Genomic DNA, 25,490 nt, shown 5'->3' with positions numbered 1-25,490 from the left:
AGCAACATTACAAATATGTTTATTTAGAAACATTACATTTACACACAAACAGTGCTGTAATGTAACGAAGCAATAATACTTTGTTACAGTACTAAAGTATTTTTTGTATTATCTGTACTTGAGGTTTTATATATCTGTCCACTATATTTCATTTATAAAAATTTGTACTTTAACTCCACTGCATTTACCCTAAAGCATTGTAGTTACTTAATACAATAGGGAAGGAAGGAAAGAAGGGAGGAAAGGATGCGGAGAATATAAACAAATGAAAGAATGAGAGAAAAGGAAAAAAATGTTCTATAAATCCTTGAGTTGTAAAAAAAAAAAAAGACCTTGTTTTTTAAAGTGTAATGTGTGCTCCATTTTTGAGGTGGTGTATGGTACAAAGGAATTTCACAATTCCCCAAATTCTCAGCACTTGCTTTTTAAAAACAGCATTTACTTGTATTTTTTACTTTCAATACTACATTTAATATCATAAAAGTAATTCTGTCATGGTTAAGTACAGTAAATATCAGACACTTCAACACTTTTGGTTAAGTATTATTCTAATAAGTGACCTCAGACTGTACAAATGTCACTTCCTGGTAAGATATCTGTTCTTTAAATCAAGTATGGTTTTTGTGTACATCAGCTAAACTACAGACATACATCTATAGACGTAAAATACAACTTAGCACAGCACAGTAGCAAATGCAAGAAAATATTTCCTATTTATTTACACACATTTGAGACAAATTTTCAAACCTTATGAAAAAAATATTCCCTCTCCGCCTCTTTGTGCAGACATCAAAGCAAATCAGTAATAAAGTACCTATAAAGAGCAAGAGCATGCAATACAAAAAACATTCAAACAATTGAGTTGCATCTCCCTGAAGCATTGAAGTTTTTCTTCAAATCCCAACTCTGACATTCAGTTGTTACTTTTGTTTATAAAGGCCCTCTGCTGCAGCTGGGAACTGAGCAGATGTGACAGCTGGATGAGGATGAGATGTGGGTAGGTGATCAGCTCTGACACTGTTAGTATCTGAAAACAGAACACAAAGACAAACTCGCACAAAAATCTCTCGTCCCCCAGTCTCTTTTATTCTTCCTTAAACACAAACACAAGACAGCCCACGCAACAACAACAACACACGGGCGAAGGAGCGCTGCCTGTCAGCGCATAGCGTGATATTATGCCACAGTGTCAGAGTGATGTTCAGGCCAGCGTGATTGGTGAGTGTGAGAGGAGTGTGAGGGGCAGATGAGTGACAGTGCAAACACACATACACACACACACAGACCAGTTAAACATAGAAAAGCACACACAGGTGATGCAAGGGGTTTTTGCTTACCGCTCCAGTTCCTTATAGACATCATCCTCTCCTCTTGGCTTCAAATCCTGGCATAAAGAAGAAAAGGGGGAAGGGAGGAGTGAAGAGACGGATAAACTCATGCTACTGAGGCCAGATTTATGTCCCTCTGTACCCTGTGTAATGAGATTGATTTGTTAATACCACTAATGTAAGGGTGACAGTTGATACGCAATGGGTTTATCTGAGGGAAGGCTGACAGATTGGGGGAGAGGACTGCGAGTGTGAGGGAAGACATATCTGCTGACAGCTTCAGGAGGACGCAATAGAGAGAGTGAACATGCATTGGTGGATGTCACAACTCCTCACAAACACACATATGCACCACGCCTGTGTGTGCGCGCAGGGGGACGACACAATAACTCACCATGTAGACTGAGCCCTGGGGGGGTGCCTGTTGGGAAGAGAGCAGAGAAAACAGGTTTAATGAACAACAAGTGACAGAGAGGGACGGAGAGTGGAAATCAGGGAGAAAACAGAATTAGAGGAGAGTGAAGAAAAAAGGAAAAGTGTACAATAGGGACAAGATAGAACAGGGGAGGGTGAGAGAAACAAAAATAGTCAAACACCAGAGAGGAGGGGGGGGGGAGAGGTTGGAAATTCATCAGAGGATGTTTCAGTTATTGAAAAAAGTCTAAATTCATCACCTGTCTGATATCCTCAGGATTCTCGTAGATGTTCTCCGCTTCACCCGAGTGGACAGACAGAGACTGCTCAATACCTGAGTACAGAGCGATAGTTACCAACACAGTCTCACACACACAAATGCACAGGGAGGGGGGGGGGGCAGATTCATTACAACAACCCCAGAGGATGTCACGGCCCACATCACTCAGTGACAGCCAGCAGGGGCCAAAGATGGACAGAACACGGAAAGCTGTCAAAAAAAACAAAAAAAAAACGCCGGAAGACTCACCGCGATCAGAAATGTGTTTCTGTCTCCATAGCAACACACAGACAGCCGCAGCAACCAGGGGCACCAGGAGTAATAAAGCAGAGAGAGAAGGGAGCAGGGAGGGGGTGGTCACACTGTCGATCTCGACTAAAGGAAGAAAAAAAGTGTGAGAGAGAGAGAGAAATAGCATGAGTGTTTCCAAGAACAGTGATAATATATAACTTGCAGAGCTATGTCTGGCTGAATGACACAAAGGGAAGTTATTGCTGTTTGTTCTCTGCTTTGCTTTTTGGTTCAAGTCAAGAGGGGGCAACCTTTTCTTTATACTCACAGCTATGGATTCAAAGACACGTTGAGATTTTCTAAAACATGTTGCGTGCATTTGCATCACGCTGCTGTCAATCACAGACAATGGGTGCAGAGGAAGAGGGTGAAGAAAGCCAGGCTCTGTCATACAGAGTGAATAGTCTGTACGACAGCTGAGTAGACATCGATCTGACAGACCCTCAGTCTGGACAGTAAATGCTGTCAATTTGAAACGTAGATGAGAAAAAGCACCAGTATCAAAGGGACCAGATGCTGTTGGATCATGACGCTACAAAAAAGCTCAGCAAATGGCTCTTTCATACAGAGTAGTCTGTATGAAACTCCAGACTTTTTGTAAATCCAATCAATTCCCTATTTCATATCTTAATATATGTTCTGTATACAGTGTAAGGAATGTGAGGAGAGGCTTTTCCATGCATGCACACGCTCTTGACATCTGATCCCGGCAACAAACTGCCTCCAGGCGAACTGACAATAAATATCAGTCTTTCAGCTAAACCCTCTCAATGCAGTAAACAGGTGGATAGAAAGCGTAGGCATGATTATCACAAACATTGCATAAGCAAACCATTTGCTCACTGTAGTCAAACTCTGTTGGAAGAGCTCACGTGCACTATCAAACTTGTCGGGTTTGCTTGCATAATTAGGATGACATCAGCCTTGCAAAAACAGAGCCACGGGGCGACACAAGGAGCAGGAGGGAGGTACTCATTTTCAGAGAGACTGCTGTAATTTAGTGTACCTGAACAAGTGTCGTGTCGCTGCCTGCTCACTGCTCACGGAGCACAAAGCCATCACATCTGTCAGACGTCTTTTGATTACATAGAGAAGGCTAATAAATAAACTAGAATTACTGCCTTGTGGTTGTATGCCTCTGCGGACCAGTCAAGTTGCATTGTTTACATCCATGTCTGGCAGCATCCATGTTTGTGTGTGAAGCAGCTTCACACACATCTTTCCCCCTCAGCAGCACAGAAAGTCTATACAATCAGCTCAAGGTGTTCACCCAAAATTAGTGTCACCAGTTCATTATCTGACCAAATGTCTCCCCTTCTGCCTCTGAGTTATGTTGCTGAATCATGTCCAGCAACAGTGTTTGTTGTAATTACCATATGAATTCTTGAGTTAGGGCCAAAAATATGTTTTGTGAAGTCCTTGACCTTTGACCTTTATCCACCAGATTAAATCAGTTTATTCTTGAGCCCAAATTTGCACCAAAGTTGAGACAATACCCTAAAAGTGTTCTTGAGATATTGCGTTAATGAAAATATAAAGGACAGTGTCACAGTGACTTTTGACCACCAAAAACTCATTGGTTCATTGTTGGGACCAAGTGAATGTTAGCGCCACTTTTGAAGAAATTCCTTCCAGGTGTTCTTGAGATATCACCTTGCTAATCCTTGCCCTCACCTTGACCGTGACCACCAAAATCTATTCAGTTCAATGTTGACTTCCAAGTGAATGTTTGTGCCAAATTTGAAACAATTATCTTAAGGTATTCTTAAAATGTTGCGTTCACAAGAATGCGACAGATGAGGCCACAGTGACCTTGAGCTTTGACCTATGACCACCAAAATCCAATCAGTTTATCACTGAGTATAAGTGCACGTTTGTGCCAAATTTGAAAAAAAATCCTCAAGGCATTCATGAGATATTTTGTTCACATGAATGGGATGGTCATAGGGAAAACCCAATATCATGCTTGGCTATCAGTGGCGCAGAAATAAAAAAATGTGCTCCAGAGCTACCAAAACAAACTAGTTGTGAATAATTCAAACAGTGTCTTCACAGTGTTCAGTATGAGGTTAACTGATGGACAGAAACCTGGCAAGTCCACTTACACACCTCATCAGATTTTGTTTGTTAAAGGCTTCACCTTACAGCTCTGGTGTCACCGCTTTAAGCTGGCTTCAAAATGATCAATCATGACGCGCTGTGTGAGGTGTAATTGATTGGTGAATATGTGTCGAGGTTGCTAATGGAATACTGTGGTGAGTGCTGACCCCAAGACTGACCTGCACTGCTCTCCGTGCCAGCTCTAACGCATGAATTATGGTAATTGAGTGCAGCGAAGTGATGCATAAATGCTTCCAGTTTCTGACACCCCTTCTTTCTCTCTGTTTTTGTCACTCTCTCCATTTGTCTCTCATCTTTCTTCATCTCACCTTTTCCTTTCCTCTAATGTGGCACTTCCCCCCCACTTCATTTGTTTAATCCAAAACGACGTAAGGGGTGAATAATATCGCTGCGACTGTAAAGGAGTGTGGCTGATAGAAGGCAGACCAAAGCACTGCCTGAATGCTTTGCAAATGATGGGCCAACTCGGGATAGCAAATGATTGCAGAACATCCCTGACATTTGAAGTATTTTATGTGCTGCAGAGCACAATGATTGCTTCCATTTTGCATTCTCTGAACTGTGCTGAAAGGATTTCTATTATTCAGGATTTTTTTTTCCTATAGCTGGCACTATATTTTGAGATTTGGCTTTCAGCACATAATATATCTACAAATTATATATAAGAATATAAGTTGTTGTATTGGTTATTTGGCTGTTTGCAGTGAACTAAAAAGTTTTTCCAGCTCATTCTTAGACAAAATCCCACTATTTCTGAGTGCCTCCTTACTAGAACTGTTTATATGCATTAAACTGTCACTGCTTATTGTCATACTATTCATTATTAACCAAGAATTTTGAGCTATCTTGCATTATTGCAGGGTTTGTGCAACCTGTCACTTTAAAGCTGTGTAAATGTAGGTCATTCAACACTCACATTATTTCAACTTCTCTTTCTGCTCAGTATAAAATTCTTCATGTTCCACTGGACAATTTCACCACCCACTAAATATATATGTTTTTTTTCTGATTCAGCCTCTCCAATCAGGCAAAATCTTGGCGCTGCCTCTTTCCCTCTCCCTATCTTTATCACCTTCTCTCTCTTTCCCCCCATTTCCATCACTCTTATAGCCGTACCATCAGCATGCATCGTGATGAGCTCTGGGCCCCTCAACCCAAGTGATGTATTGGGGTACGGGGAGTGAACTCATCTCTGCTGAGGGATCCATTCAACTGTCACATCCTCCTGTGGTCCCCCACAGCCACCAATACAATAAGCCTGAATAATTTAGTTTTTGCAGGGAGAAATGTCCTAAGGTCCCGTCTTCTTATATTCGCACATCAGCTGGGTGAGTGTGATGAGAAAAACGACAGCCTTTAAGTTTTATGTTTTATAGAAGTTTAACAGCTGTGGTTGATTTCTTTCTGAAAAATGGGCACGTAAATGGGCTGATTTATTCCCGCTGGATATTATCTGCAAATCACAACCTCACAGAAGTCTTGACCTGTGACCTTTTTAACTGCATTAAGGAAGCATAACATATGGTATCTGTCAGGGGCTTTTTTCCTTTCGTAAACCGTGCACTTTCTGGCAGATGAATTGACCTGAGGTTGGCTTGGATTTGCCGTAGAACGCTTCACGGAGCACATACCCGAGAATCTTCCACATTCATGGTTCATTATCTCCACTGAGTTGACAGGAAGTCTGCCAGGACTCCTGTGCAAGTAAAATAGCATAGTGTTGATAGAGAAAATCAGAAAACAGACCAGTCTTTGTTATACCATACCATCTCTCCCATCTTCACAGGGCAGTGTGACAGTTTGTGTTTCAAAGACGGTCTGCCCGTTTGTCAGCCGTAGGGTGCACGTGTAGTTCCCGGCTGTGTCAGAGGTGATGGGTAAGGCCAGAGTGGTGATAATGCTGCCAGGGCCATTGCTTGACAACTGCAGCCGGCGACTCTCATTCTGGTGTTTCCAAGACGCACTTTGGACCTGAGACCGCTCTGAGTACAGGCACTTCAATTCCAGCATTGAGGATGAATATCTGGTTTTGACTGTGGATGTGATTCAGAGCGGCGGGAGGGAGGGGAGGGGAGTGCAGGAGGATAAGGGAGAGAAAATGTTACAGACGGATGAAACAAATGAAAAGAAATCGAAGGAAGGATGAGTAAGTGAAAAAGACAGGCAGGAGGGGAGAGAGAGGAGCGAGGCAGGGCAAGAAAGTGAGTTAAAGGGTAGTGTGTGAATATAGAAAAGGCCAAGGACAGACAGAGAGTAATTGGGTGAAGGGAGAGTGATATGAAAAACAAAGAACAATTCAGAGAGGGGTCAAAATAATATATATTCATTAAAGTGATTTGCTGCTAATGCATTGGTTGACTGTGACTGATGCTTAGTGTCTCATCAAACTGAAATGAGGATCCATCTAGGTGTAATCAAGCTCCGCAGACCCCCCCCTCTCTCACACACACACATAAAAACACACACATTTCAGCCTTGATTAGTGTGATCAGTGTGGGCCACATACAGCCTTGGTGGGAGGGCAGCAGGTATAATCATACATAATGATACTCATAATGAGGTGGGGTAAAAATATATGCGTCACATGATTGCTGTGTGGGTGGATGTGCATGTTTGAGTGTGTGTATGAGGGATGCAGATGTGTGAAGCCGGGTGACAGTGACAGTGACGGATCGGCTGGTCATGTCTGGGCGGCTGTGATGGATGCCAGTGAGACTGTGATTAGTAAAGTCTTCCAAGGCCGCCATGACAGGGCATTATATGTGTGTGTGTGTGTTGGGTTTTTGCGTGTGTGGGTGTAAATGCGTTCTGAAAAGGGTGAAACCTCCCCGCGGCTCGCTCATAAAAATCAACAGGTGTTCTGCTCAATTTTTTTCTCTTTAAATTTATGAATCGAGCAAATGTTCATTTTCATGAGCACTATTGTAAATGTATTCGTTTAATAATGTCACATTTTACTAATAGCTATGGGGAATTTGCTTAAAATTATTGCACAGTGTATGATCTGTGAGGATAAAGCACTGGGAGCTGTCTTGCTTTTCTCTCATTCTGCCGACCCCAGAGGTATACTTTTTGTCATATCTCACAGGTGCTTTATTTTATTATTACTATTTTTCACGACTTTGTCAAGAAATCTGCTCCAAATTACTTCATATCATTGTTTTCTGTCTCTGTTTTAATTAGTACTTTTGAAAAATATCATTGTGTTGGTTTTGGGGGACCACAGTCAAAAGCACCCAATTCCACTTATGCAGTTTTAATAGGAAACACATAAACATTACTATGAAACTTCCCAAGTTTATTACTTACATTAAGGCAATTAGTTTTATGAGATGTTATGTTTAACCCTATGAAATCTGGATTGACATCACTTTTCTTGTGCTGCATCTAGATGCCTTCACACCTATTTAAACCTTCAAACTAAGTAGGTTTGGAAATTTATTTTTAAAAAAGCCAGGGAAAAATGTCCACAAAAACTAGATTTATAATTAGCATAATTATATATTAAAATATATTTCACATAATACTTTGCATTTCAAGGCCTTTTTTCAGGTCATTTCGTCTTTTGCTTGTTTTTTTGTTGTTGTTGTTTTAAAGTCATTTCTTCTTAAGCTGCTCATTGCATTCTTCCCATGTTTTTTAAAGAAATCAAGCCAATTTGCTTAGGTTTCAAAGGGTTAAATATGCAAATGAGGCATTATCCAACTAAGTATGTGATGATTTGCATACATGTCCAGAACAGAAATCTAATGGGACATAAACACAACAATGCATATTTTGGATATTTTCCTTGCACTGCTCTGCTAAAAGACACGTTATGGAAGCAAAATAACCCAAAATGTCAAAATCGACCAGTGCGTGAAAAAAACATCTTTTCACCTGGGATGGGTGTCTCGCCTTTATAGATTATTTATAGTGGTATTTAATACCTTCATGTTTGTGATGGATCCTAATTTAAAGTACTACACAGTATTGGAGGAGGTTAAGGACTCTCATCAGTCAGTTCAGGTCAGTGATTTTGAGGGAGACAGATGTAAATGCAGCAGACAGATTTCCTCATGTGCTCTGTTTAGGACCCTAAATACTGCTTTTCTCTAAGGTAAGATGATATTCAAGGATACGTTGCATTATTTCATAATATAATATTTTGTTACTATCAAATTCGATTGATCAATTCTAGGAAAATGTTTACATGAAACATCTACTTAATAAAGGTGTTGCCTTTGTTCTCGAGGCACACGCAGTAAGGTTGAAAGTGTTTGTTCCTCCACTCAGATGCCAGTGCACCCTGAGCACAGCGTGAACCAAATTGTGTGCTTAATCTGCTTGTAGCGTGTGGAGTTCATTTTACATCACGTACTAATTGGAAAATCTATATTTAAATTACATTATTCAACCTTTTTTTTTTTGCAGGGTTACAGTATGTACTAATTGGAAGATCTACATTTGAATTACATTATTCAGCGTTTATTTTGACAAAGTGTCATACTGAGACCAAGGACTTGTCGAAAAATGGTATAGTATAGTATAGTATAGCGAAAAACATCAAATTTTGACATCCCTCGAAAAATGGCGGAAAACGATATATTGTAGCTTGTAGAAATGCCTCATAGCATACAATGTTGAAAAAAAGGCCAAAAACGTCATAATGTAGCATGTCAAAATATGTGTATTTACTGTAACTTTCCTAACATATTATTAATCTTTTCTCTTGTTAGATGACATTTATTACATAACTTAATAATGTTTTGAGAAGAAAGAGTTTATAGACCTTTTGCCCATCACACATTTTAAATTGTCACAGAAGGAGAAGCACAGGTGTTACTGATGACACTAACGATGGATTTGTTCTCTTCAAGAGTTCCCGTGTGAGTGGCAGACAGCCAGCATCAACAATACCTGAAATCATAGTAGCTAAATTCAGCCATAATTAATCTGATTATGTACACCTGTGCTTTTTCTTCTGAGACAAGTCAAAAAGTCTTCAATGAAAAGGGCTTTTATTTTGTTATGATAGTTGTTTCTTACAGTAGTTTATTCTTGGAGTCCCTCCAGGCAGTAGTCCTTGTCAGTTAAATGTGTTGGCAGGATGAGCGTTAAGTGCACATAAGCAGAGTAAGTGCTCGTTGGCTACAGGTAAATCTCTGTATTCACTGTGTCGCCCTTTTTGCCACTTATTTATTACTGTTTTGCACTCTGCTCAGATTAACCGTTTTTAAATCTGAACAAATTGGTTTGATTTCTTTCAAAAACATGGGAAGAAGGCAATGAGCAACAAGAGAAAAAATTACCCAAAATAAGCAGGAAATTACAAGAAATTTCCCTGAAAATTAGTAATAAATAAATAAAGAAAGAAATACGAGACTAAAGAATAAAAAAGACCTCTGGAAAAGTCCTTAAAAACGATATTAATTCTGTAACATAACTTTAAACATGTAACTATGATCATTATAAATCTAGTTTTTCCCCTAGCTTTTCAATTTGCAACTTGTGGAACATTTCTTTTCATGTTGCTCATTGCCCTTTTTTCATGTTTTTTTAATTCAAAAGTGTAAAAACTTTTGAAAGTAGCATGAGAAAAGTGAAGTTGCTCCTGGTTTTAAAGGGTTAAATAGTATGTGCATTCAAAACCCTACTTAAGCAAAAGTGAAAAATATTGTCAGTATGTTGCAGGTAAAATAAATGAACCTGTTTTGCAGTAAAATGCATGTTCTGTTACTGCTATAATTTTAATGGACTAGTTTGACAGTCATTCTCATGTTAACAGGAACAAAGTATGGTGCTGGAGCCAGAAGATGAAAAGCTTTGCTTAGCATAAAAACGGGAAGCAGTGGGAAGCAGTTAGCCAGGCACGGTCCGATGTACAAATATCTAAAGCTCATTAGTCAATTATATCTTGTTGTTGAACCAATACACAAACAAAAATGCAAAAAAGGGAGCTGTGTGTTATGTTTAAGGAGTCTTCAATGTTTTCCTTGTCGTCACAGTGTGACGACCAACAGAGAGGCAGTTTCCCACCATCTCTGCAACTTTCAGAAACCTACAATTTTGTGATTAGCCTGCTGTGCGGAGGTGAGAGAGGAGCTAGGGCTTACACCTCTCTCTAGTTTTTTTTTTGTCACTTTTGGCAGTTATTTCTGTCACTTTTCACATGAACAACAGAGTTCAACACTATGAGTGCCTCCCAGAAGAGACTGCCTGATAATGTACCATTCCCATAATTAAACAATATCACTTCTCACCTTGTATATAGCTGGGTTTCCAACCACCTCTTTTGTGCATATTGTTTAATGTATGCATAAAAAACAACACTGGTTGGAAAGTCAAAAAAGTTAAAATCTTTTTCAAAGAAATCTCAAAATAAGACAAAAAAAAACTGGTGTATTGATAAAAGGACTAAGTGTAACTAAGTGCAGTTGAAACAGATTCAGCAAATAACTGACTTACTGTCATGACGTCACTGCATGGGCCACTGTTCGTTTCGTTTGAGGTTTGACTCGCGCTCTTTTAATGATCTCAGCCTGTTGCACATTGTTTTTTAGTGGCACTTAACTGGAAAATTAGTCCCTTCTATCTCCATGAACCAGCTCTTATTTTTGTAGAACAGTAATGGGTGGAAAAGACATACATGTGCTATTTTTGTAAATCTTCTGAAAATTTGGTTAAAATTTGCTCTACACATTTGGCTAGAAACTCAACTTTGTGCCTGCTTTGAACAACTGCTGAGAAGTGTCCCGTCACTCTGATGATGCCTCTTTAGCTGAAACACGTCTTTTTTATTTGCACATATTTAATACTGGTGTTCTCTTTGTTTTCTGCTCTGAATAACAATTTCGATTCATCAACTTATTTGTTCTGACAGAACCTGCCTCTTATGCAAAGGTAAGCTAATTACCTCCTGGTCCCAGCTCCATACTTAAAGCACAGACATGAGAGTGGTATCAGTCTGCTCATCTAACTCTTGGCAAGAAAGCAAATTCACTCATTTTCCTAAATGTCAAGCTATTCCTTTAGATAAACTACAGACAAGTAAGAAATTGTAGGAAAAACAGAGTAAGGGTTGAGAGACAAATCAAATGCAGATGCTTCCAACTAGCTCATGATTTGTCACTGAATGATTTGATGAGTGTGATGATGTTGTGAGTTAAGGCCGTTGCAGTCACTAGATCGCAATCCAAATGAATTCCCATGGGGCATTTCATGATCAAAACACAAAATTAGGTCATATATTTTAGAAAAATGATGTTCCATCTCTCTACCAGACTTTAAAAGTTGCTCTGGAAGCTACCGATGCACCTTACTAAGACATTTTATGTTGGTTTTCCCATCAGTTTGTCATTCATCTGTTTATTTACCCCTTTCATCGCCACTGCTTTGCATATGAACGTCCATAAAATATAGTGTCATACTACACAAATACATAAGGTTATTGTAAAAGTGACACCACTCTCATAAATCCATCCCCGCCCCCTGTTTTTTTTTAACCTAATCCACCTCCCTCTTGTCTTTCTCCTCCACCTGACCCTGTTCTGTACCTTTCAGCACGCTGAGTGTGGTCCTGTGGCTGAAGGCGTTGTCGTTTTGGAACACTTCACAAACGTAGAGGCCGCCATCCTTTAAGCCAGGGGTGAGCAGAAAAGAGAAACTCCCGGCCTCTGCATTGTAGGGTGGGCCGGCGAATTTGAGTCTCTTGCCTTGCTCAGTAGAAAAAGTGGAATCCCTCCAGCGGTCGTACTGGTACACAATCCTCATCTCAGTGCCCCTTTTGCTGTCTGGAGGTAGCCAGTACATCTTGACGTAGTCCCCCATGACACCAGGACAGGTCAGAACGAAGAGTTTCTGAGCCTGAGTAGCGGTGGAAACCTCTCTCTCTGCGGGCAAGGAGGGAGGAGGAAAAGACAAGAGAATCCAGAATGATAAAACAGATGAGACAGCGAGGGAGATGGATATAAAGACATAACAGCGCAAGCAGACATATAGACAGGGAATTCAGAATAAAAAGAGAGCGCATGAAGAGTGAGGTGAAGACAGAGAGAGTAAACAGAATAGTAAGAGAGTCGGGAAATGGAGATAGGGGGAAAATTCCTACAACAATAGGGATTAGGTTCTTATATGCTGAGAGCTACTTTCTCAGTTGGTCTTGCATTCTGCTCTGCCTGATTAGCAAGCTGCTGACACAGGACTTTGAGACTGCTTGTGTTACAAAGTCACTCACCATGTGTTATACTGGTGAATGAGGCCACATTGTCAGCTGTGGAGAGAGAGGAAGCAGGGGGAGGTGGGGGAGTGGGGGCAAAAAGCAAATAATGAATAATACATAAATATAGCAACTATAATATTCACAGGAGGACTGGCTGAATTTTAGTGCAGATCTACAGTAGATTTTTGAAGCTCAAAACTGGTCTATAAAAGTAAATACTTTGAAGAACTGTAGCTACAGGATGTTTAAATAAATAATGCTGCTGCTGGAGTTTTGAGCACAGATGCCCACTCATACCATCAACAAAAGCAACAATAAATGCATTCAGTTCCTCAATCCTTTTTTTTGCTTTTCTTTCTCTCTTAAATCAGGCTCACCATCGACAGTCACTTCCACATTGAAGGGGAAAAGAGCGGTGCTGCTGTTACCCCACGGGTGAACCACACAGACATAGGCCCCGTTGTCACTGTTCTGGACCACAGGCAGTTTGGTCACTGTGCCTGTGTTTGGCTTTTTCTCGCTCTTCATGGAAATGCTGCCGGGTGCCGCCCAGGTGATCTTGGTGATGGCGAAGTCAGGATTAACTTTGGCAATCAGTCGCAGGGTGCTTTGCTGAGGAACGGGCGAAGCGGGGATAACAGTGACTGGAGATGAGGGAAGGGTTGAAGAGATAATAGAATTTGTTAGGTCTACTTTAGTAAAAGTTGCAATATCACAATGAAAGCATTCCAAGTAATTGTTCAGCACTTTATTTTTAATTTTTGTAAAAGCAGGTAAGTATCACCAGCAAAATTCACTTAAAGTGGGCCTGTAACAAGTAAAGGTAGCACACATTATGCAGAATAGCCCCTTTGAAGGGATACTTTGTCAATTTTCAACAAGCTTTGTATCATAATGATGTGGGTAGTATGTGTAAATGAACTGTGGTGAACTTCCCCTTCAGTTTACCAGTGGATTTTTGCCGGCTCAAGGGCTGTTGAACTACAGATTGTGCCTCCGTATATGCCTGCGGCCGCGGACACAAAAAGTAAAGCCTCTCTCTCTCTCTCTCTCTCTCTCTCTCTCTCTTTTCCTCAAATGTATACCACACTCAAAACTGTAAACTAGGCAGTGCTAATTGCCAGTGGTGCAGTGGTAGTTGATCAGGTCGGTGTGTTACTATGTAGATGGGCAGATTACCTAGGTGAAAGTGGGTATACTCTCTTGTATATATTCCAATGGCTTTTTGGCAGATAGGTGGGTATACTGTAAATGGCCATAAAAAGAGACGTATACCTGCCTATACCCTTCACTACACCACTGCCAAAAGCCTAAAATGTATTCAGAAACTTTTTTTAGTGCAGTGTTTGGCTGTAATACGGGAATTTGTTAAAAACAAAAACAAAAAGAAGTGGGCACTGTTTCCTGTATTGTGAAAACTGAGACTGAATATATTGACATCATATAATAAAAATAGGCAGAACTGCACTGTCTATTTCTCACTTAAAATGATCCCAAAAACATATTTTAGCTTAAGGTTTGACTTTAATTCAAGATTATTTGTTACCAGCAGGCTGCCATTTTGCTTCCTTTAGACAAACATCCAAGTTTGCATTATGTCAGCGGGAGTATTTACTGGTACGGTGTGATGCAGTGCATTCTGGTAGTTGTAGATTTTCTTAAGCAAAAGCAAATGCCACAGACATTTACCTCTATTTTCTCTGGTCATGTGGCACCAATTTCAAAAGTATTGGCGTTTTTCTTCTGCACAGACTGTTTTATGAGAAGACTATATTTTCAGCTGTGAAATATTTCTTCATTAGTGTTATTTATTGATTTACTTATTTATGTTTAAATTGGATTGTTTACCATGTAAAGAGCGTTTTGTTGCATCTGCCTATGGAAAAGGATCATGTGCTTTAGACGTTAAACATTAATCTGCAGCATGATTGGTATATTTAGCTCACAAATAAAATGTAGTGGAGTAAAAACTGTCTGCAATTTTCCTCTGAAATGTGGTGGAGTTGAGGTGTGAAGTACCATAAAACAAAAATACTGAAGAAAAGCACAAGTACAACCTCAAATAGTACTTAGTGTGCCACTTGAGTAAATGCACCTAGTAACCCCTCAGCACTGCAGGATATATTAATGAAGTGCAGCAAAGGTTATTTCTTGGTTCTAGGTTCTCATTAATTTAGCAATCAAACTAATAATTAGACAGTTATGTAACGTTTCATGAAAGAGTATATCAAGAGGCCTTATTGAGAGATTTAAAAGACTGTTAAAATGGAAACACATATAAAGACATGACTCAAATTTAAGTTTGAGTTTTTAAGTATTTAAATATTAAATATTGGGAGATGTGTGTTACACAAACGAATGATGTATGCGATTGACATAGTCTTATGGAGTACAGGTGGTGTACAATTCTTACCTACAACCTGTTGATTTACCTGTAAGGATGGCTAAGAGGATAATCTTCTCCTTAATTTTCCTCTCTTTTTGCTTTATCAAGCACGAGTAGAGCCCGCTGTCCTCCATTCTGGGAATCAAGAACAGAGAGAAAACTCCCGTCTCTTGAAAGTTGGGGTCAGTCAATTGCATCGATGACTTCGAGGCACCACCGGAGAACTCTCTACTTTCACTGGCTGAGAGAACCAGTTTCCAATCACCCGCACCAAGTGACTTCACCATCCAGTTAATGGCCACGGCACCCCTGACTGTATCAGTGCAGGGCAAGGTGGTAAGCATGCCTTCTCTCGCCACCACAACATCTTCCCACTCTGAAGGAGGCAGGACAAAAAGTCAAGCGTTATAACAGGTGAATCATTCGGGCGAGTCTTTAGGAAGGCCTTGAAATTCTTTTAAGAAAGTGCTGATTCTGTTTTTTGCCCTAAAAGTAAAAGTTCATGTGCTCTCAAGTGTGTCTTAAAGGAACAGTGTAAGATTTAAGGTAATATATAAGCATGTAGCAGTGAAGATTGCAGACTGCCATCGACTGCAACTTCTCCCGCTTAGAATTATCCACAGAGGTCTCTTTCTCTCCAATAATGGACCAGATAATCAAAAATGGTAAAAACACTAAATAAAGCAGTGTCATGTTACAAATAAGTGTTTCTCCTACACCATTTGGCTTGTCGCAGAGAGGCTGTCATCCCAACACCTGCTTATGTGTACTCAGCTTTTTTTTCTCTGAAAAGTTAATGTGGGCTCATCTTTTTTCTGCTCTAGACATTCAGAAGTTTTTTTGTTTTTTTTTTTACCGGGAGCTGAATTATCCGCAGAGGTCTCCTTTTTGCCACAAAACAAAAACAAACAAAAAAAGGTCCAGTGATTTAAAATAGTAGAAACACAGTTGCACATTAAAAATCTGTATTTTTCCAACACTGTTTGGCTCACTGTGGAGTGGTAACTAACTACAGTGGCTGAGATAAAACATGAATGGCCCTGTCTAGAGCCAGTGTTTGGTTTGTCCGCTCTGATCTTCTGTGGAAACATGACATTGCAACACGGTGGACTCTATGGACGAGGACCCGCTCACTGTGTGGATACAATGGCTCATTCTAAGATAACAAAAACAGGATGATTCTTATTTTCAGCTGATTATACACTAAAGAAAACATAGTGTTATAATATATTTCTGCCACTATATCCCTCTAAATCCTACACACTGGACCTTTAAGACAATACTCACATGCCCACATGTGCACTGAAGAGGTTATTGTGCCCTAAAAGTGTTTCTTCTGTTCACAAAGAGCTCCAAATCCAAAAGCAATTTCAATATAAGTGATTTCTGTGTAAAAAGAAGGCCTTTAAGAGTTCTGCCGAAGATGATATGAGGCCTCAGCGGTCCGAGTCAAATCTAATGGGTATATTCCAAAGTTACAGTCTGTTTCGCACCAAATTTCACCTTTCTGTTTCCCTGGACAGCGTTTCTCTGCTGAGTTGTGGCAGATAGATAGTTAGAAAATGAGAGAACTTTGTAAAAAAAAAAAAAGAAAAAAACTGTAACTTTAGAAGATGACAATTTAATGTGTGCAATGCAGAGCACTAAAGTAACATATTAGCTTTAAATCCATTTAAAATGCATTTTTTACAGAAAAGTTCTGTAGATTTGTGTCTACTATTAAATCATCTAAGGAAAATGATTTCTTTTGTAGCCAGAATGGACAGGGGAGAAAGATTATGTTGATATGTTGTCGGTTTAAAGCCGTGTTGTAATAATTTAAAGTAATTTTAATCCAACATCTTCCAAATGTCTTGTTCCAACGTTATCTTGACATAGAATAACATTTAGTCGTTATTAATGGTGACCAAAACTCAGTGTCTGGAATATGTGATAATGTTAACCTCCACACAACATGCAATTTTAATGCTGTAGTATCATCAACCAGATTTTCAAATCAACCAAAATTTAGCATCTGTCCAACATAAGGGTCCAACTTTTCTCTGAAATCATTTTGACATTTGTTGCCAGCTGAGAATTACAGCGAGCCATAACCTTTTCAGTACATATATGGACGTGTGAGTGTCATTATGGGACAGACTTGAAAAAATGTGAGCCTATTCTCTAAAGGTCAGATTAAAGCCAATAAATATGGAGGAAACAGGTTCATTCATGTTTGCACTCAAAGCTGGGAAATGTAGACTCTCTTCCCAGTCAGATCATTTTAGGAATATATTTCTTTTTTTAAAATCACACAAAGTATTTCATACCTGTATTGCCAGGGTGAGAGGAATATACTGCGAAAGAAGAGACAAGAATAACGGCGAGAAAACCAGACTCCATCACACAATGAAAGAAAAGGAAAAATGCCCTCGCTGCACCAGCTGTCTCTCCAACACTGTGACCTTTCTAAGTACGCTCCAGAACACCAAGTATTGTTCACTTTCCTGGTGTCCTTGAATGACATGTTAACAAGTTTGCTGCTCATCTTTCAGCCTAACAGGAAGTGGCCAACACTGGGATAATTGACAGGAAAGGGCTGTCACTATCTCCATCAAGTGTGTGTTTGAGGCAGATAAAGCACATGAACTAGCAGTACCCTAACCCTACACAAGCCTCACACCATAATGTAGGCCTACAATGTTTCACAACACTTTGGAGCTCAACTTATGGGTAATTAGTTACAGAACTTCTGACCTTAACATCTAATATGACAAAAGGAATGAGCATGTACTGGTGTGTTTCACAATGTGTGTGTGAAACGGAGAAAACGATAAGACTAGCAGAAAGCGAGGGATTGAGGGAGATGAAAAAGCAGGAAATAAAGAGTTTGGGTTAGTGTGGGTGCACAGCAACCCCTAGGCTACATGTCTTTACATCCCATAAATGTCTTTAATTAAGCTAAAGGTATTATCAGCTCCTCTGAGCACTATTACAGATTTTTCCATAATTACCATTGGGTGAATGGGGGCGGCGAGGAGAGATAGCGAAAGAGAGGGAGAGGGAGAGAACGCAGATATGTATTGTGGGTGTCTAATGACAGGGAAAGAGAGAAAAAATGGGAGAGCAGCAGCAAGGAGGGAGAAGTGCAGAGGGAGAGGTGCTCAGACAGAATGAGAAAACCCGGGGAGAGTAGAAGTGTGAGAGTGTTGCAAGGGAACAGAGAGAGTGACTTCAAAGAAGCCTGTGGCTGCTGACACAGAGCATGGTACTGATCCTGTGGCCCCTCCTCTATGGGTAAATAATCACCATAAGCCTTGGCTCTGTCTAATGAATCCACTGCCAATGAGCTAATATCTGTTAACTATGCGCTTCATTATCACTGCCACAGACCCCCGGAGAGCACAAGTATGGAGGACAGGATGAATAACAGCAAGGAGTGAAGGACGAGTGGACAAAGGAAATCGAATGACATGGGAAGAGGGAGAGAGGCAGGGAGGAGGAAAGTGAAGTGTAAACGAAGGGAAGGTGTAAGGGGTGTGAGATGGAGAGAAAAAAACGAGTGGTGCACTGTATAAGTTAAGTGGGTGGTAGCTGCAAAGTGGAAGGTGTGAAGGTCGATTTGGTACGGGTATGAAAAATGGATGAGCATGGGAAGGGAAAGGAATGAAATCCTCCATTTGGTGGCTGTTTCCTTTAAAGCTCCTTATTCTGTCATGAATGCATACGATGTAGTGGTAGCAGTAGTCACACGGGTGGTCCCTTGCACACTTTTTTTCTGTGTCTGTGCTGGTGCTCTCCAGCTACAGAGCCAGAAGATGGCTGCAAATTAAAATATGTCTATGCAAAGTATCGTTGGCATTTAAAACCCACAGCTGCTGTCTTTGCATGGCAGACTGCTTGCACAGTCTCTGGATTTACAGTGGGCAAGGAGTGGAAAAGAAAATGAAACCCCTCCTGTCTCTTTGAAGACATAAACCTCCAAAAGAGGAACATGTTTCAACTGTTTGTGTTTTTTTTTTACCTCTCTACTGTGCAGAAATTTGACCTCTGATCATTATCAGCATCTTCAGAAACACAGCCTGAAAATAAAGAGGGTGACACTGGAGGGAAATCTGGAAATGGAACAGAAGGAACCAAGCAGCACGGTTTAAACTGTGGGACTTATGGAGATGTAATTACATTGGCTGTAAAACACTTGGGTATAGGGATTAGACCTAAACCAGATAATGCCTTCGCTATGCTAGTATGCACCCTGCCTCTGAGGAAAATAGGGCAAAAATGAATTGGAAGTTATTTTGTGGAAAAAGAAAAAAATCTCATCAACAAGAGAGTCTGCTCGAGTCTGCAAATAGATACATGAGAAGCTGTTTCCTCTTGATTTGATTTTGCTGACTGCCACTGGATTTGTATTTTGCCGTTCATTAATGAATGTTTATTGATTTTGGCATCTGCTGTGCTGGAGTTGAAATGAGCTAATCTCTCTTGTAAGAAGTGTGTGCACAAACAGACAGCAGAGGGCGTAAGAATCATCTCTTTCTACGTATCAGGACTGACTGGTGATAAATTGTGTAGTAACTTAGTGTTGTTTTTAGAGATTGAGTGCGGCTTTTCTGTGGTTAATATTTCAGGAAATGTGGGACACTTTTTTGGCATGTGCCTCAAAAGAGAATAAAAAAACTATTAACTCAATCAAGAGATGTTTCTATAAATCATTAAGGTCTTGTTGACATTTTTATCTTGGAATGAAATGTGAACACAATGTTTTTAGAGGCTAAACACCTTCAAACAAACTATAAAAAGGCCCTCTCACACTCAGGCTGCTTGTTCAGGTTATGTGGGACAGTCATTTATATATCACTTTGTAAAAAAAAAACCAAAAACCTTTAAAACAAGAAAAAAACATGTAATTCATTGTAGAAGGAGGAGCTATCCACTTAAAAATATTTTGGTGAAATGCACAACAGGCCAGCAGGTCATCTCAGTTTGAACGGTGAAGTAGGCTTCAGTCACAACACAACGATAGCATGCAACTAACTGATGATGATAATCGTTGATCATCATTTCATTTCACTCCCGTCAGCATGCAAATCATGTTATCAATAATAATAATAATAATTTTGGACATATCAAATTATTTAAATGCTTATTTTCCCACTTTACCTGAACTAAAATGATGGTTATTTAATTGCATGCATTCAAAGCGATGGCTGCAAATTCATAGTTTGAGGCAACATTGAGTTACATGAGCTAATACTTCTCAGCTGTTGGAGCTTGAAAAACATCGCCATGTAGGTTAGGGATATTTCTGGATATGAATCACGCTTTTATAACTTCAATGTACAGCAAAAATCACAGTTTAAAAAAAAAACGCTGCGCACTTTATACTCCATCGAGGTACATCTTGTGGGGTTTCCAAGGAAAATTGCTTTTGGCGATTTCAACCATGATTTCAACAAGTTGCTCCCAGAGTCCCCCCTCCCCTCCCCTCCTTCCGTCGCTGGTTCTAATTGTTTTTTAGGAAGCGGTGCTGTGACGCCTCTCAGGCTGATGACATCACCCAGTCAGTCACACACAGTCGGACAGTCGCGCGCTCACACTCAGTGGATAGTTGTTGGGAGTAGAGAGAGAGCGCGCGCGAGCACTTCATTACATCCAGAGCACCAGCTGGAGGAAATATTCACCTGTGCGCCGCCGGGACGAATTCACGAGGATTTTCATTTATTTTAGCAGACTCTCTCGTCTTCAAGGCGCAGTGAGCGAGGACACTTGAAACAAGAAATCTCTGTCGGAGTCCCTTTTCTTCCTGTCCTGTAGCCAGACAAGTTTATTTCGCTTTGAATGAGTGAGCTTCTACACAGGAACTGACCCGCGTCTGAAGGTTTCCATTTGATACATTTAGCTCGGAGAGACTGCGTGTCTGCTTTCATAAAGGGGACCGTAATCGACCATGGCGAGACATGACGCCCGAAAGTGGCATGACTGCTCAAAAATGATCGGACTGCTCTGCTTGGTCGCGTCGATACTTCTCCAACACGGTAAGAAATGGTCACTTATTAAAACTTAATAATGTCCAGCTGCTTGTGAGCGGCACACCGCCTTTCATTTCTTTCTCTGAGCTTTAATAATTTAAGAGGAGATAAATTTAAAACCTGGCCACCACCTGTCAGGGCGGTGACAGGAACAGAAAATCCGGCAGGTGATTGCCTTGTCCAGGCGAGGTTTTCAGCTTTATTTCAGCTTTAATCATTAAGAATTTCGGCTACAGCCGCGTGAAATTAGATATCTTAACTATTTTCTGTTCGTTTTCCCCGTGTTTTTCGCTCATGAACCATCTGTATTGCTCTTTGACCCGAGTTTCGGTCGCTGACTCAACGCCATGTTTAGTTTTCATAAGGTGTGGCTCAGTGGAGAGCAAGGTGTTTTTCCCAGGTGCCTGCTGCTGGCTTCTGCGACCTTTTTCTCTTTTCAAACTTGCTTCCTTTTCCCCTGGAGCCACCCTTCTCCTCTTCAACCCCCCCCCGCTCCTTTTCTTCCCTCCATCCACACATCATCTTCTATTAGTTACACTTCAGCTGAGAAAAATGGGCTTTGAAACAGCTCTTAATGTACACAGAGAGTAACACAGGGGGCAACAACTTGACACTTAATCATTTACACTGATGACAAATCCTTTGCCCTGGCTTGCTTTCGGGGTTGTAACTTCTGCATAGTTTCATTCTGTGTGTGAGCCACTCCCTATGTTGGCCTTCATAGTTGCTATTACTTTAAACAACCTGTCATACAGGTTAATTATTCAGCTCTTTTCCAGTACACTTGAGCCCAGGTAACCTACAGGTCGACCGCCACAGCGAGCAGGCCCACAAACAGGAGAAAACATCCCTGGCATGCAGTTAACCCATTAACATATGAATGCGTGTGGCATGAAACCAGTTCAACATTTTTTTTTGCCTCCCCGCTAGGCCAGCTATTTGTTTAGTGCAGTAATTGGGGCAAGAATGTAGGACTAGATCTAACGCTCTGGCACAGCTACTGTATACATTTTCAGCATGTGTGCAGTAATGTAACTGATTGTGGTGGTGTTGTAATCACGACTCATAAGCATACTCACTCTTCTGACTTATTCATGCAGTGGACCTTTTTTGTCCAATTTCATTTTACTGAGCATGAAGTGCTCTTCGGGGAGGGAGGAAAGTGGGGGGAAAACAAAACAAAAGGTTTTACATATTTATGAGCGAGGAAAAACGCAAGGCAGTACAAGCGAAAACACTGCTTTTAGTTTTCTTTCATTTAAGTTGTTTTTTTTCAGAGCGAACCTCTGACCCCCTTTTGGGTAATAGTGAAGCTGTGCAACTTAAGCTGCAGCGACGAATCTGGGAGTTTTCACTTGTCTGTTTTGCATTTTTACGTCTGGCACTTCCTCTCGAGCTGCCTCAAAAACCACTTACCTCCCCTCCTGCATCTGAGAGATGTGATTTAATTCTCTGCAAAGTTTTCACTTTAATATGGCCTAGCTGTAATGTGAAATTTCAATATAGAGGTTGATGGGTTTTTAATTATAGGTTTATGTTGTTATAAACATAAATATAAAACTTAATAGAAGCTGGCAGGTAGGGGGCCACTTTAAGCTCTGAAATTACACTATAATAAGACCCCCGCCCCCCAAGTCAAGATTGTGAGGGAGCACGGATGTGGGTCAGAAAGGCTTGGCCCATTACCATGGAGATGTTTTTATTAGAAGAGGGGTGGGCTTATGTGCGGGGGAGTATGGGGGGTATGAGGCTATGGCAGCATTGTCTTTATGGCTGAGTAAGCTGCGTGTGTGCAGGGGGTGGCTGGCTGGCTGGCTGGCTGGGAAACTGGTGGGCATGCAGCAGGGTCAGGGCCGGGGGAGGAGGCTGCTTCCTTCTCTGCTCACAAATAAACCAATGTTTGTGTTTGTATACCTGAAGTCCTCCAGCAAAGCTAATTCAGATGCAAAGCTACTCTTCATGGCTTTTCTTGGTTTCGAGGAAACAGGTGGCATTTTGGCAGCCTGCTGCAGTGCGCAGGGTTGTAGCTGAATTTCAGGATTGGCTGGGAAACTAAACGGGCAGCGTCTGATTAAGACAGGCAACGCCCCACCTCCCCTCTCTCCCACCCCCACTTGAAACTCCCTCTCCCGCCATCCCTCTCTCCCTCCCCCCACCCCCCTGCCATCGAGTACATACAGGGGCCTTGTTCTCGTCTCTTTATTTCATCTATTTTTCATTCTCTCCTGTCCACTGCTTTTGTTTGAGTGACGGTAGTCATTGGTTTATTCAAATGGCCTCCCTCCCCCCGCCTCCCAGCCTCTCTCTGGACTGAAGGCCATGCTGTTTATGACAGGAACAACACGCAGGCAGACAGGAAAATAAACTACAGATGACCTCATGCTGGTTTGTCACCATGGCTGTAGGATTCCTTGTCAACCAGAGCAGCAACGGCCACGCTGAAATGATATGTTTTTCATACCAATGTATAAGTTATGAGCATGCTTGGGATTAAAGATGTTCTGATACATTTTTTCCCCTTTTCAGTACTGATTCCCATATCTGAATTTGCGTATTGGCTGACACCACTGCACTGAGAAAAAGGCAGCTGTTTAACCTCTATGAATGTAAAATGGTTGCTATCATTGCTGATGGCATGGCTCAAGTTAAACCCAAGCAACAAACTCTAGGGCAGAAAAATGAAGCCAGTGCTGAACAGCCCAAAACACTGACCACTTGAGGCTGGCTCTAGAAGCAGTCCACAAATACACCCATGTTAAAATGTCCAATTTTACAACATAAATATGTTTATAGTACAAATAAACAGTCCAGAGCTAATTTCAGCAGTCATGACAACTGTACAGGGGGTTACTTCTTATATGACTCACCTGTTTACATTAAATTAAGGCTTTAAGTTGCACATATTTAAGTGCGGGGGCTGTGTGAACTGTCACTTCAGCGTGTGAGTCAGATCCACTCCTCACTCCTCCAGAACTTCAACATCTCGCTAAATATCGTCACTTCTGGCAATTGCTGAGATATGGGAGTCCACAAACCAGTGGGTGACATCACTGTAGCTACGTCCACTATTTTATACATTCATTCATTTATTAGCTGCAGCCTCCAGGCTGGAGCCTGTCCCCACTGACACTGGACGGGAGGCTGGCTACAATTAAGAGTCACCAATTTACTTAAAGTGGGAAGCAATGCGTTTTCAACTTTTCAATTTTACCCCCACCTAGTGTCTCCAAGTGGTGTTGTATCTGACGCCACTGTTGCGAAGACTAGTGTAACAACTTTCTGTTTGCCTGAGAACTATAATTGGCTATCTACAATTCAGAGGCAGAAACACATAGAATTCTAAATTGGACCAGAAAAACCTATTTCGGTGCAAAATGAAAGTTTAAAGCAACTGTGTGGGCAAATATTGACCTAAAAGGAAGAACAACAACTCCCTGTCGGCTTTAAACCCTGTCAGATCCTGGAGCTCCTGCCATTGTACAAATGTAAAAATGCAAAAATGCACAAATGCACAAAGATGCAGTTGAATCAAGGACAAATGAAATTTCCCTTTTTAACCTTTGTTTAAAAAAAATGACGAGTAAACCTACTTTCTACCGTCCTTCTTAAGATTCACACTGGTTTCACCCCAGCTTTGATCGCTCTGTCTCTTCACCTTTTTTATGGCCTCCATTAGCTGGGCTCTTTTTCTTTTGCTATGCAGAATTTCCACAGATACTTCACTTGTTTCACTCTCTGCTATTTTCACTACATGGACAATAATGATAACTGCAAAATCACTTGTTAACTGCAAAAACACTTGTTTGCTGTGGTTAGCTAGCGCTGGGCCTGGGAAAGCAGAGAGCACGTTTCTCTTCCTGCTTTTGTTGGGCAATGGTTGATGCACTTCCTTTGGTACTGTAAACTGATCCTTGCATAGTGAAAGCTAGGCTAATAGAAAACAAAGTTTTACTCAGTTTCTTTCATCATTTATAGCCATGACATTGCGCAATCAAAATTAAATTCAGAAGTGAATGTTTGCTGTGGGAGGATCCCAGCGAACCCTGAGAAAACCCAGGCTGATGCAGGGAGAACATGCAAACTCCACACATACTGTTGTAACATATTGCCAATATACTGACATTTTGCTCACAGTTAATCTAAAGAAACCAGTTCTTCTCTGCTCCTAAACAGTATTTGCCAGTGGTCGCACAGCACAAGTTGCTGTGCGACTACTGGTCAAGAAGAATTGATTTCTGGGGAAAAGTACTGTTTTATCCCGTTGTTAAACAACATGTAAGTTTATTGATAAATCAAGTAGTATTGGATTGGTGCATAGACTCGCATACTCACCACTACCCTATCCAGCATTTTTTTGTAGTACCAGAGGCATAATGGTTTTGGTTTCAGAACAACTCTGCTGGGAATTTCCCAGCATTTCAACAACACCCTGCCCTCCCACAAACACACACACACATAT

At 40.9% G+C, this 25,490-nt stretch overlaps 2 protein-coding genes across 3 annotated transcripts in view; one reads left to right on the top strand and one right to left on the bottom strand.

The window, feature by feature from the left end:
* Nucleotides 1-3: 3 nt before the first annotated feature.
* Nucleotides 4-17,513, bottom strand: g6fl (g6f-like). Its single transcript, XM_042489350.2, has 11 exons — nucleotides 17,330-17,513; nucleotides 15,067-15,396; nucleotides 13,012-13,278; nucleotides 12,650-12,685; nucleotides 11,970-12,305; nucleotides 6,201-6,467; nucleotides 2,272-2,397; nucleotides 2,003-2,076; nucleotides 1,723-1,749; nucleotides 1,338-1,384; nucleotides 4-1,027 (listed from the first exon to the last, which is right to left on the bottom strand). The coding sequence occupies exons 1-11, from the start codon at nucleotides 17,400-17,402 to the stop codon at nucleotides 1,021-1,023; spliced, it is 1,590 nt and encodes a 529-aa protein (XP_042345284.2). The 5' UTR covers nucleotides 17,403-17,513; the 3' UTR covers nucleotides 4-1,020.
* A 3,040-nt stretch (nucleotides 17,514-20,553) lies between these two features.
* The window catches only part of LOC121945257 (nectin-2), a 93,118-nt gene continuing 88,181 nt past the window's right edge, over nucleotides 20,554-25,490 (top strand). The window contains exon 1 of one of the 2 annotated variants that reach the window (XM_042489348.2): nucleotides 20,554-21,037. In XM_042489348.2, coding sequence (XP_042345282.1) covers nucleotides 20,950-21,037 — 88 coding nt within the window. In that variant the 5' untranslated portion in view covers nucleotides 20,554-20,949. The remainder of the gene's footprint in view (nucleotides 21,038-25,490) is intronic. The other variant, XM_042489349.2, reaches the window with a different exon arrangement.

This window comes from Plectropomus leopardus, chromosome 11, assembly GCF_026936395.1.
Source record: "Plectropomus leopardus strain MGB_pleo_1.0 chromosome 11, ASM2693639v1, whole genome shotgun sequence".
Taxonomy (NCBI): Eukaryota; Metazoa; Chordata; class Actinopteri; order Perciformes; family Serranidae; genus Plectropomus; species Plectropomus leopardus.
This window is presented reverse-complemented; position numbering and strand designations above follow the sequence as displayed.

Coding starts and splice junctions, on each gene's coding strand:
- g6fl (XM_042489350.2), bottom strand. CDS start 17,402: ATGGAGTCTGGTTTTCTCGCCGTTATTCTTGTCTCTTCTTTCGCAGTA. Junction 12,686..13,011: donor TGTGGAAGTGACTGTCGATG/GTGAGCCTGATT, acceptor CTCTCTCCACAG/CTGACAATGTGGCCTCATTC. Junction 1,750..2,002: donor ATCCTGAGGATATCAGACAG/GTGATGAATTTA, acceptor TCTTCCCAACAG/GCACCCCCCCAGGGCTCAGT.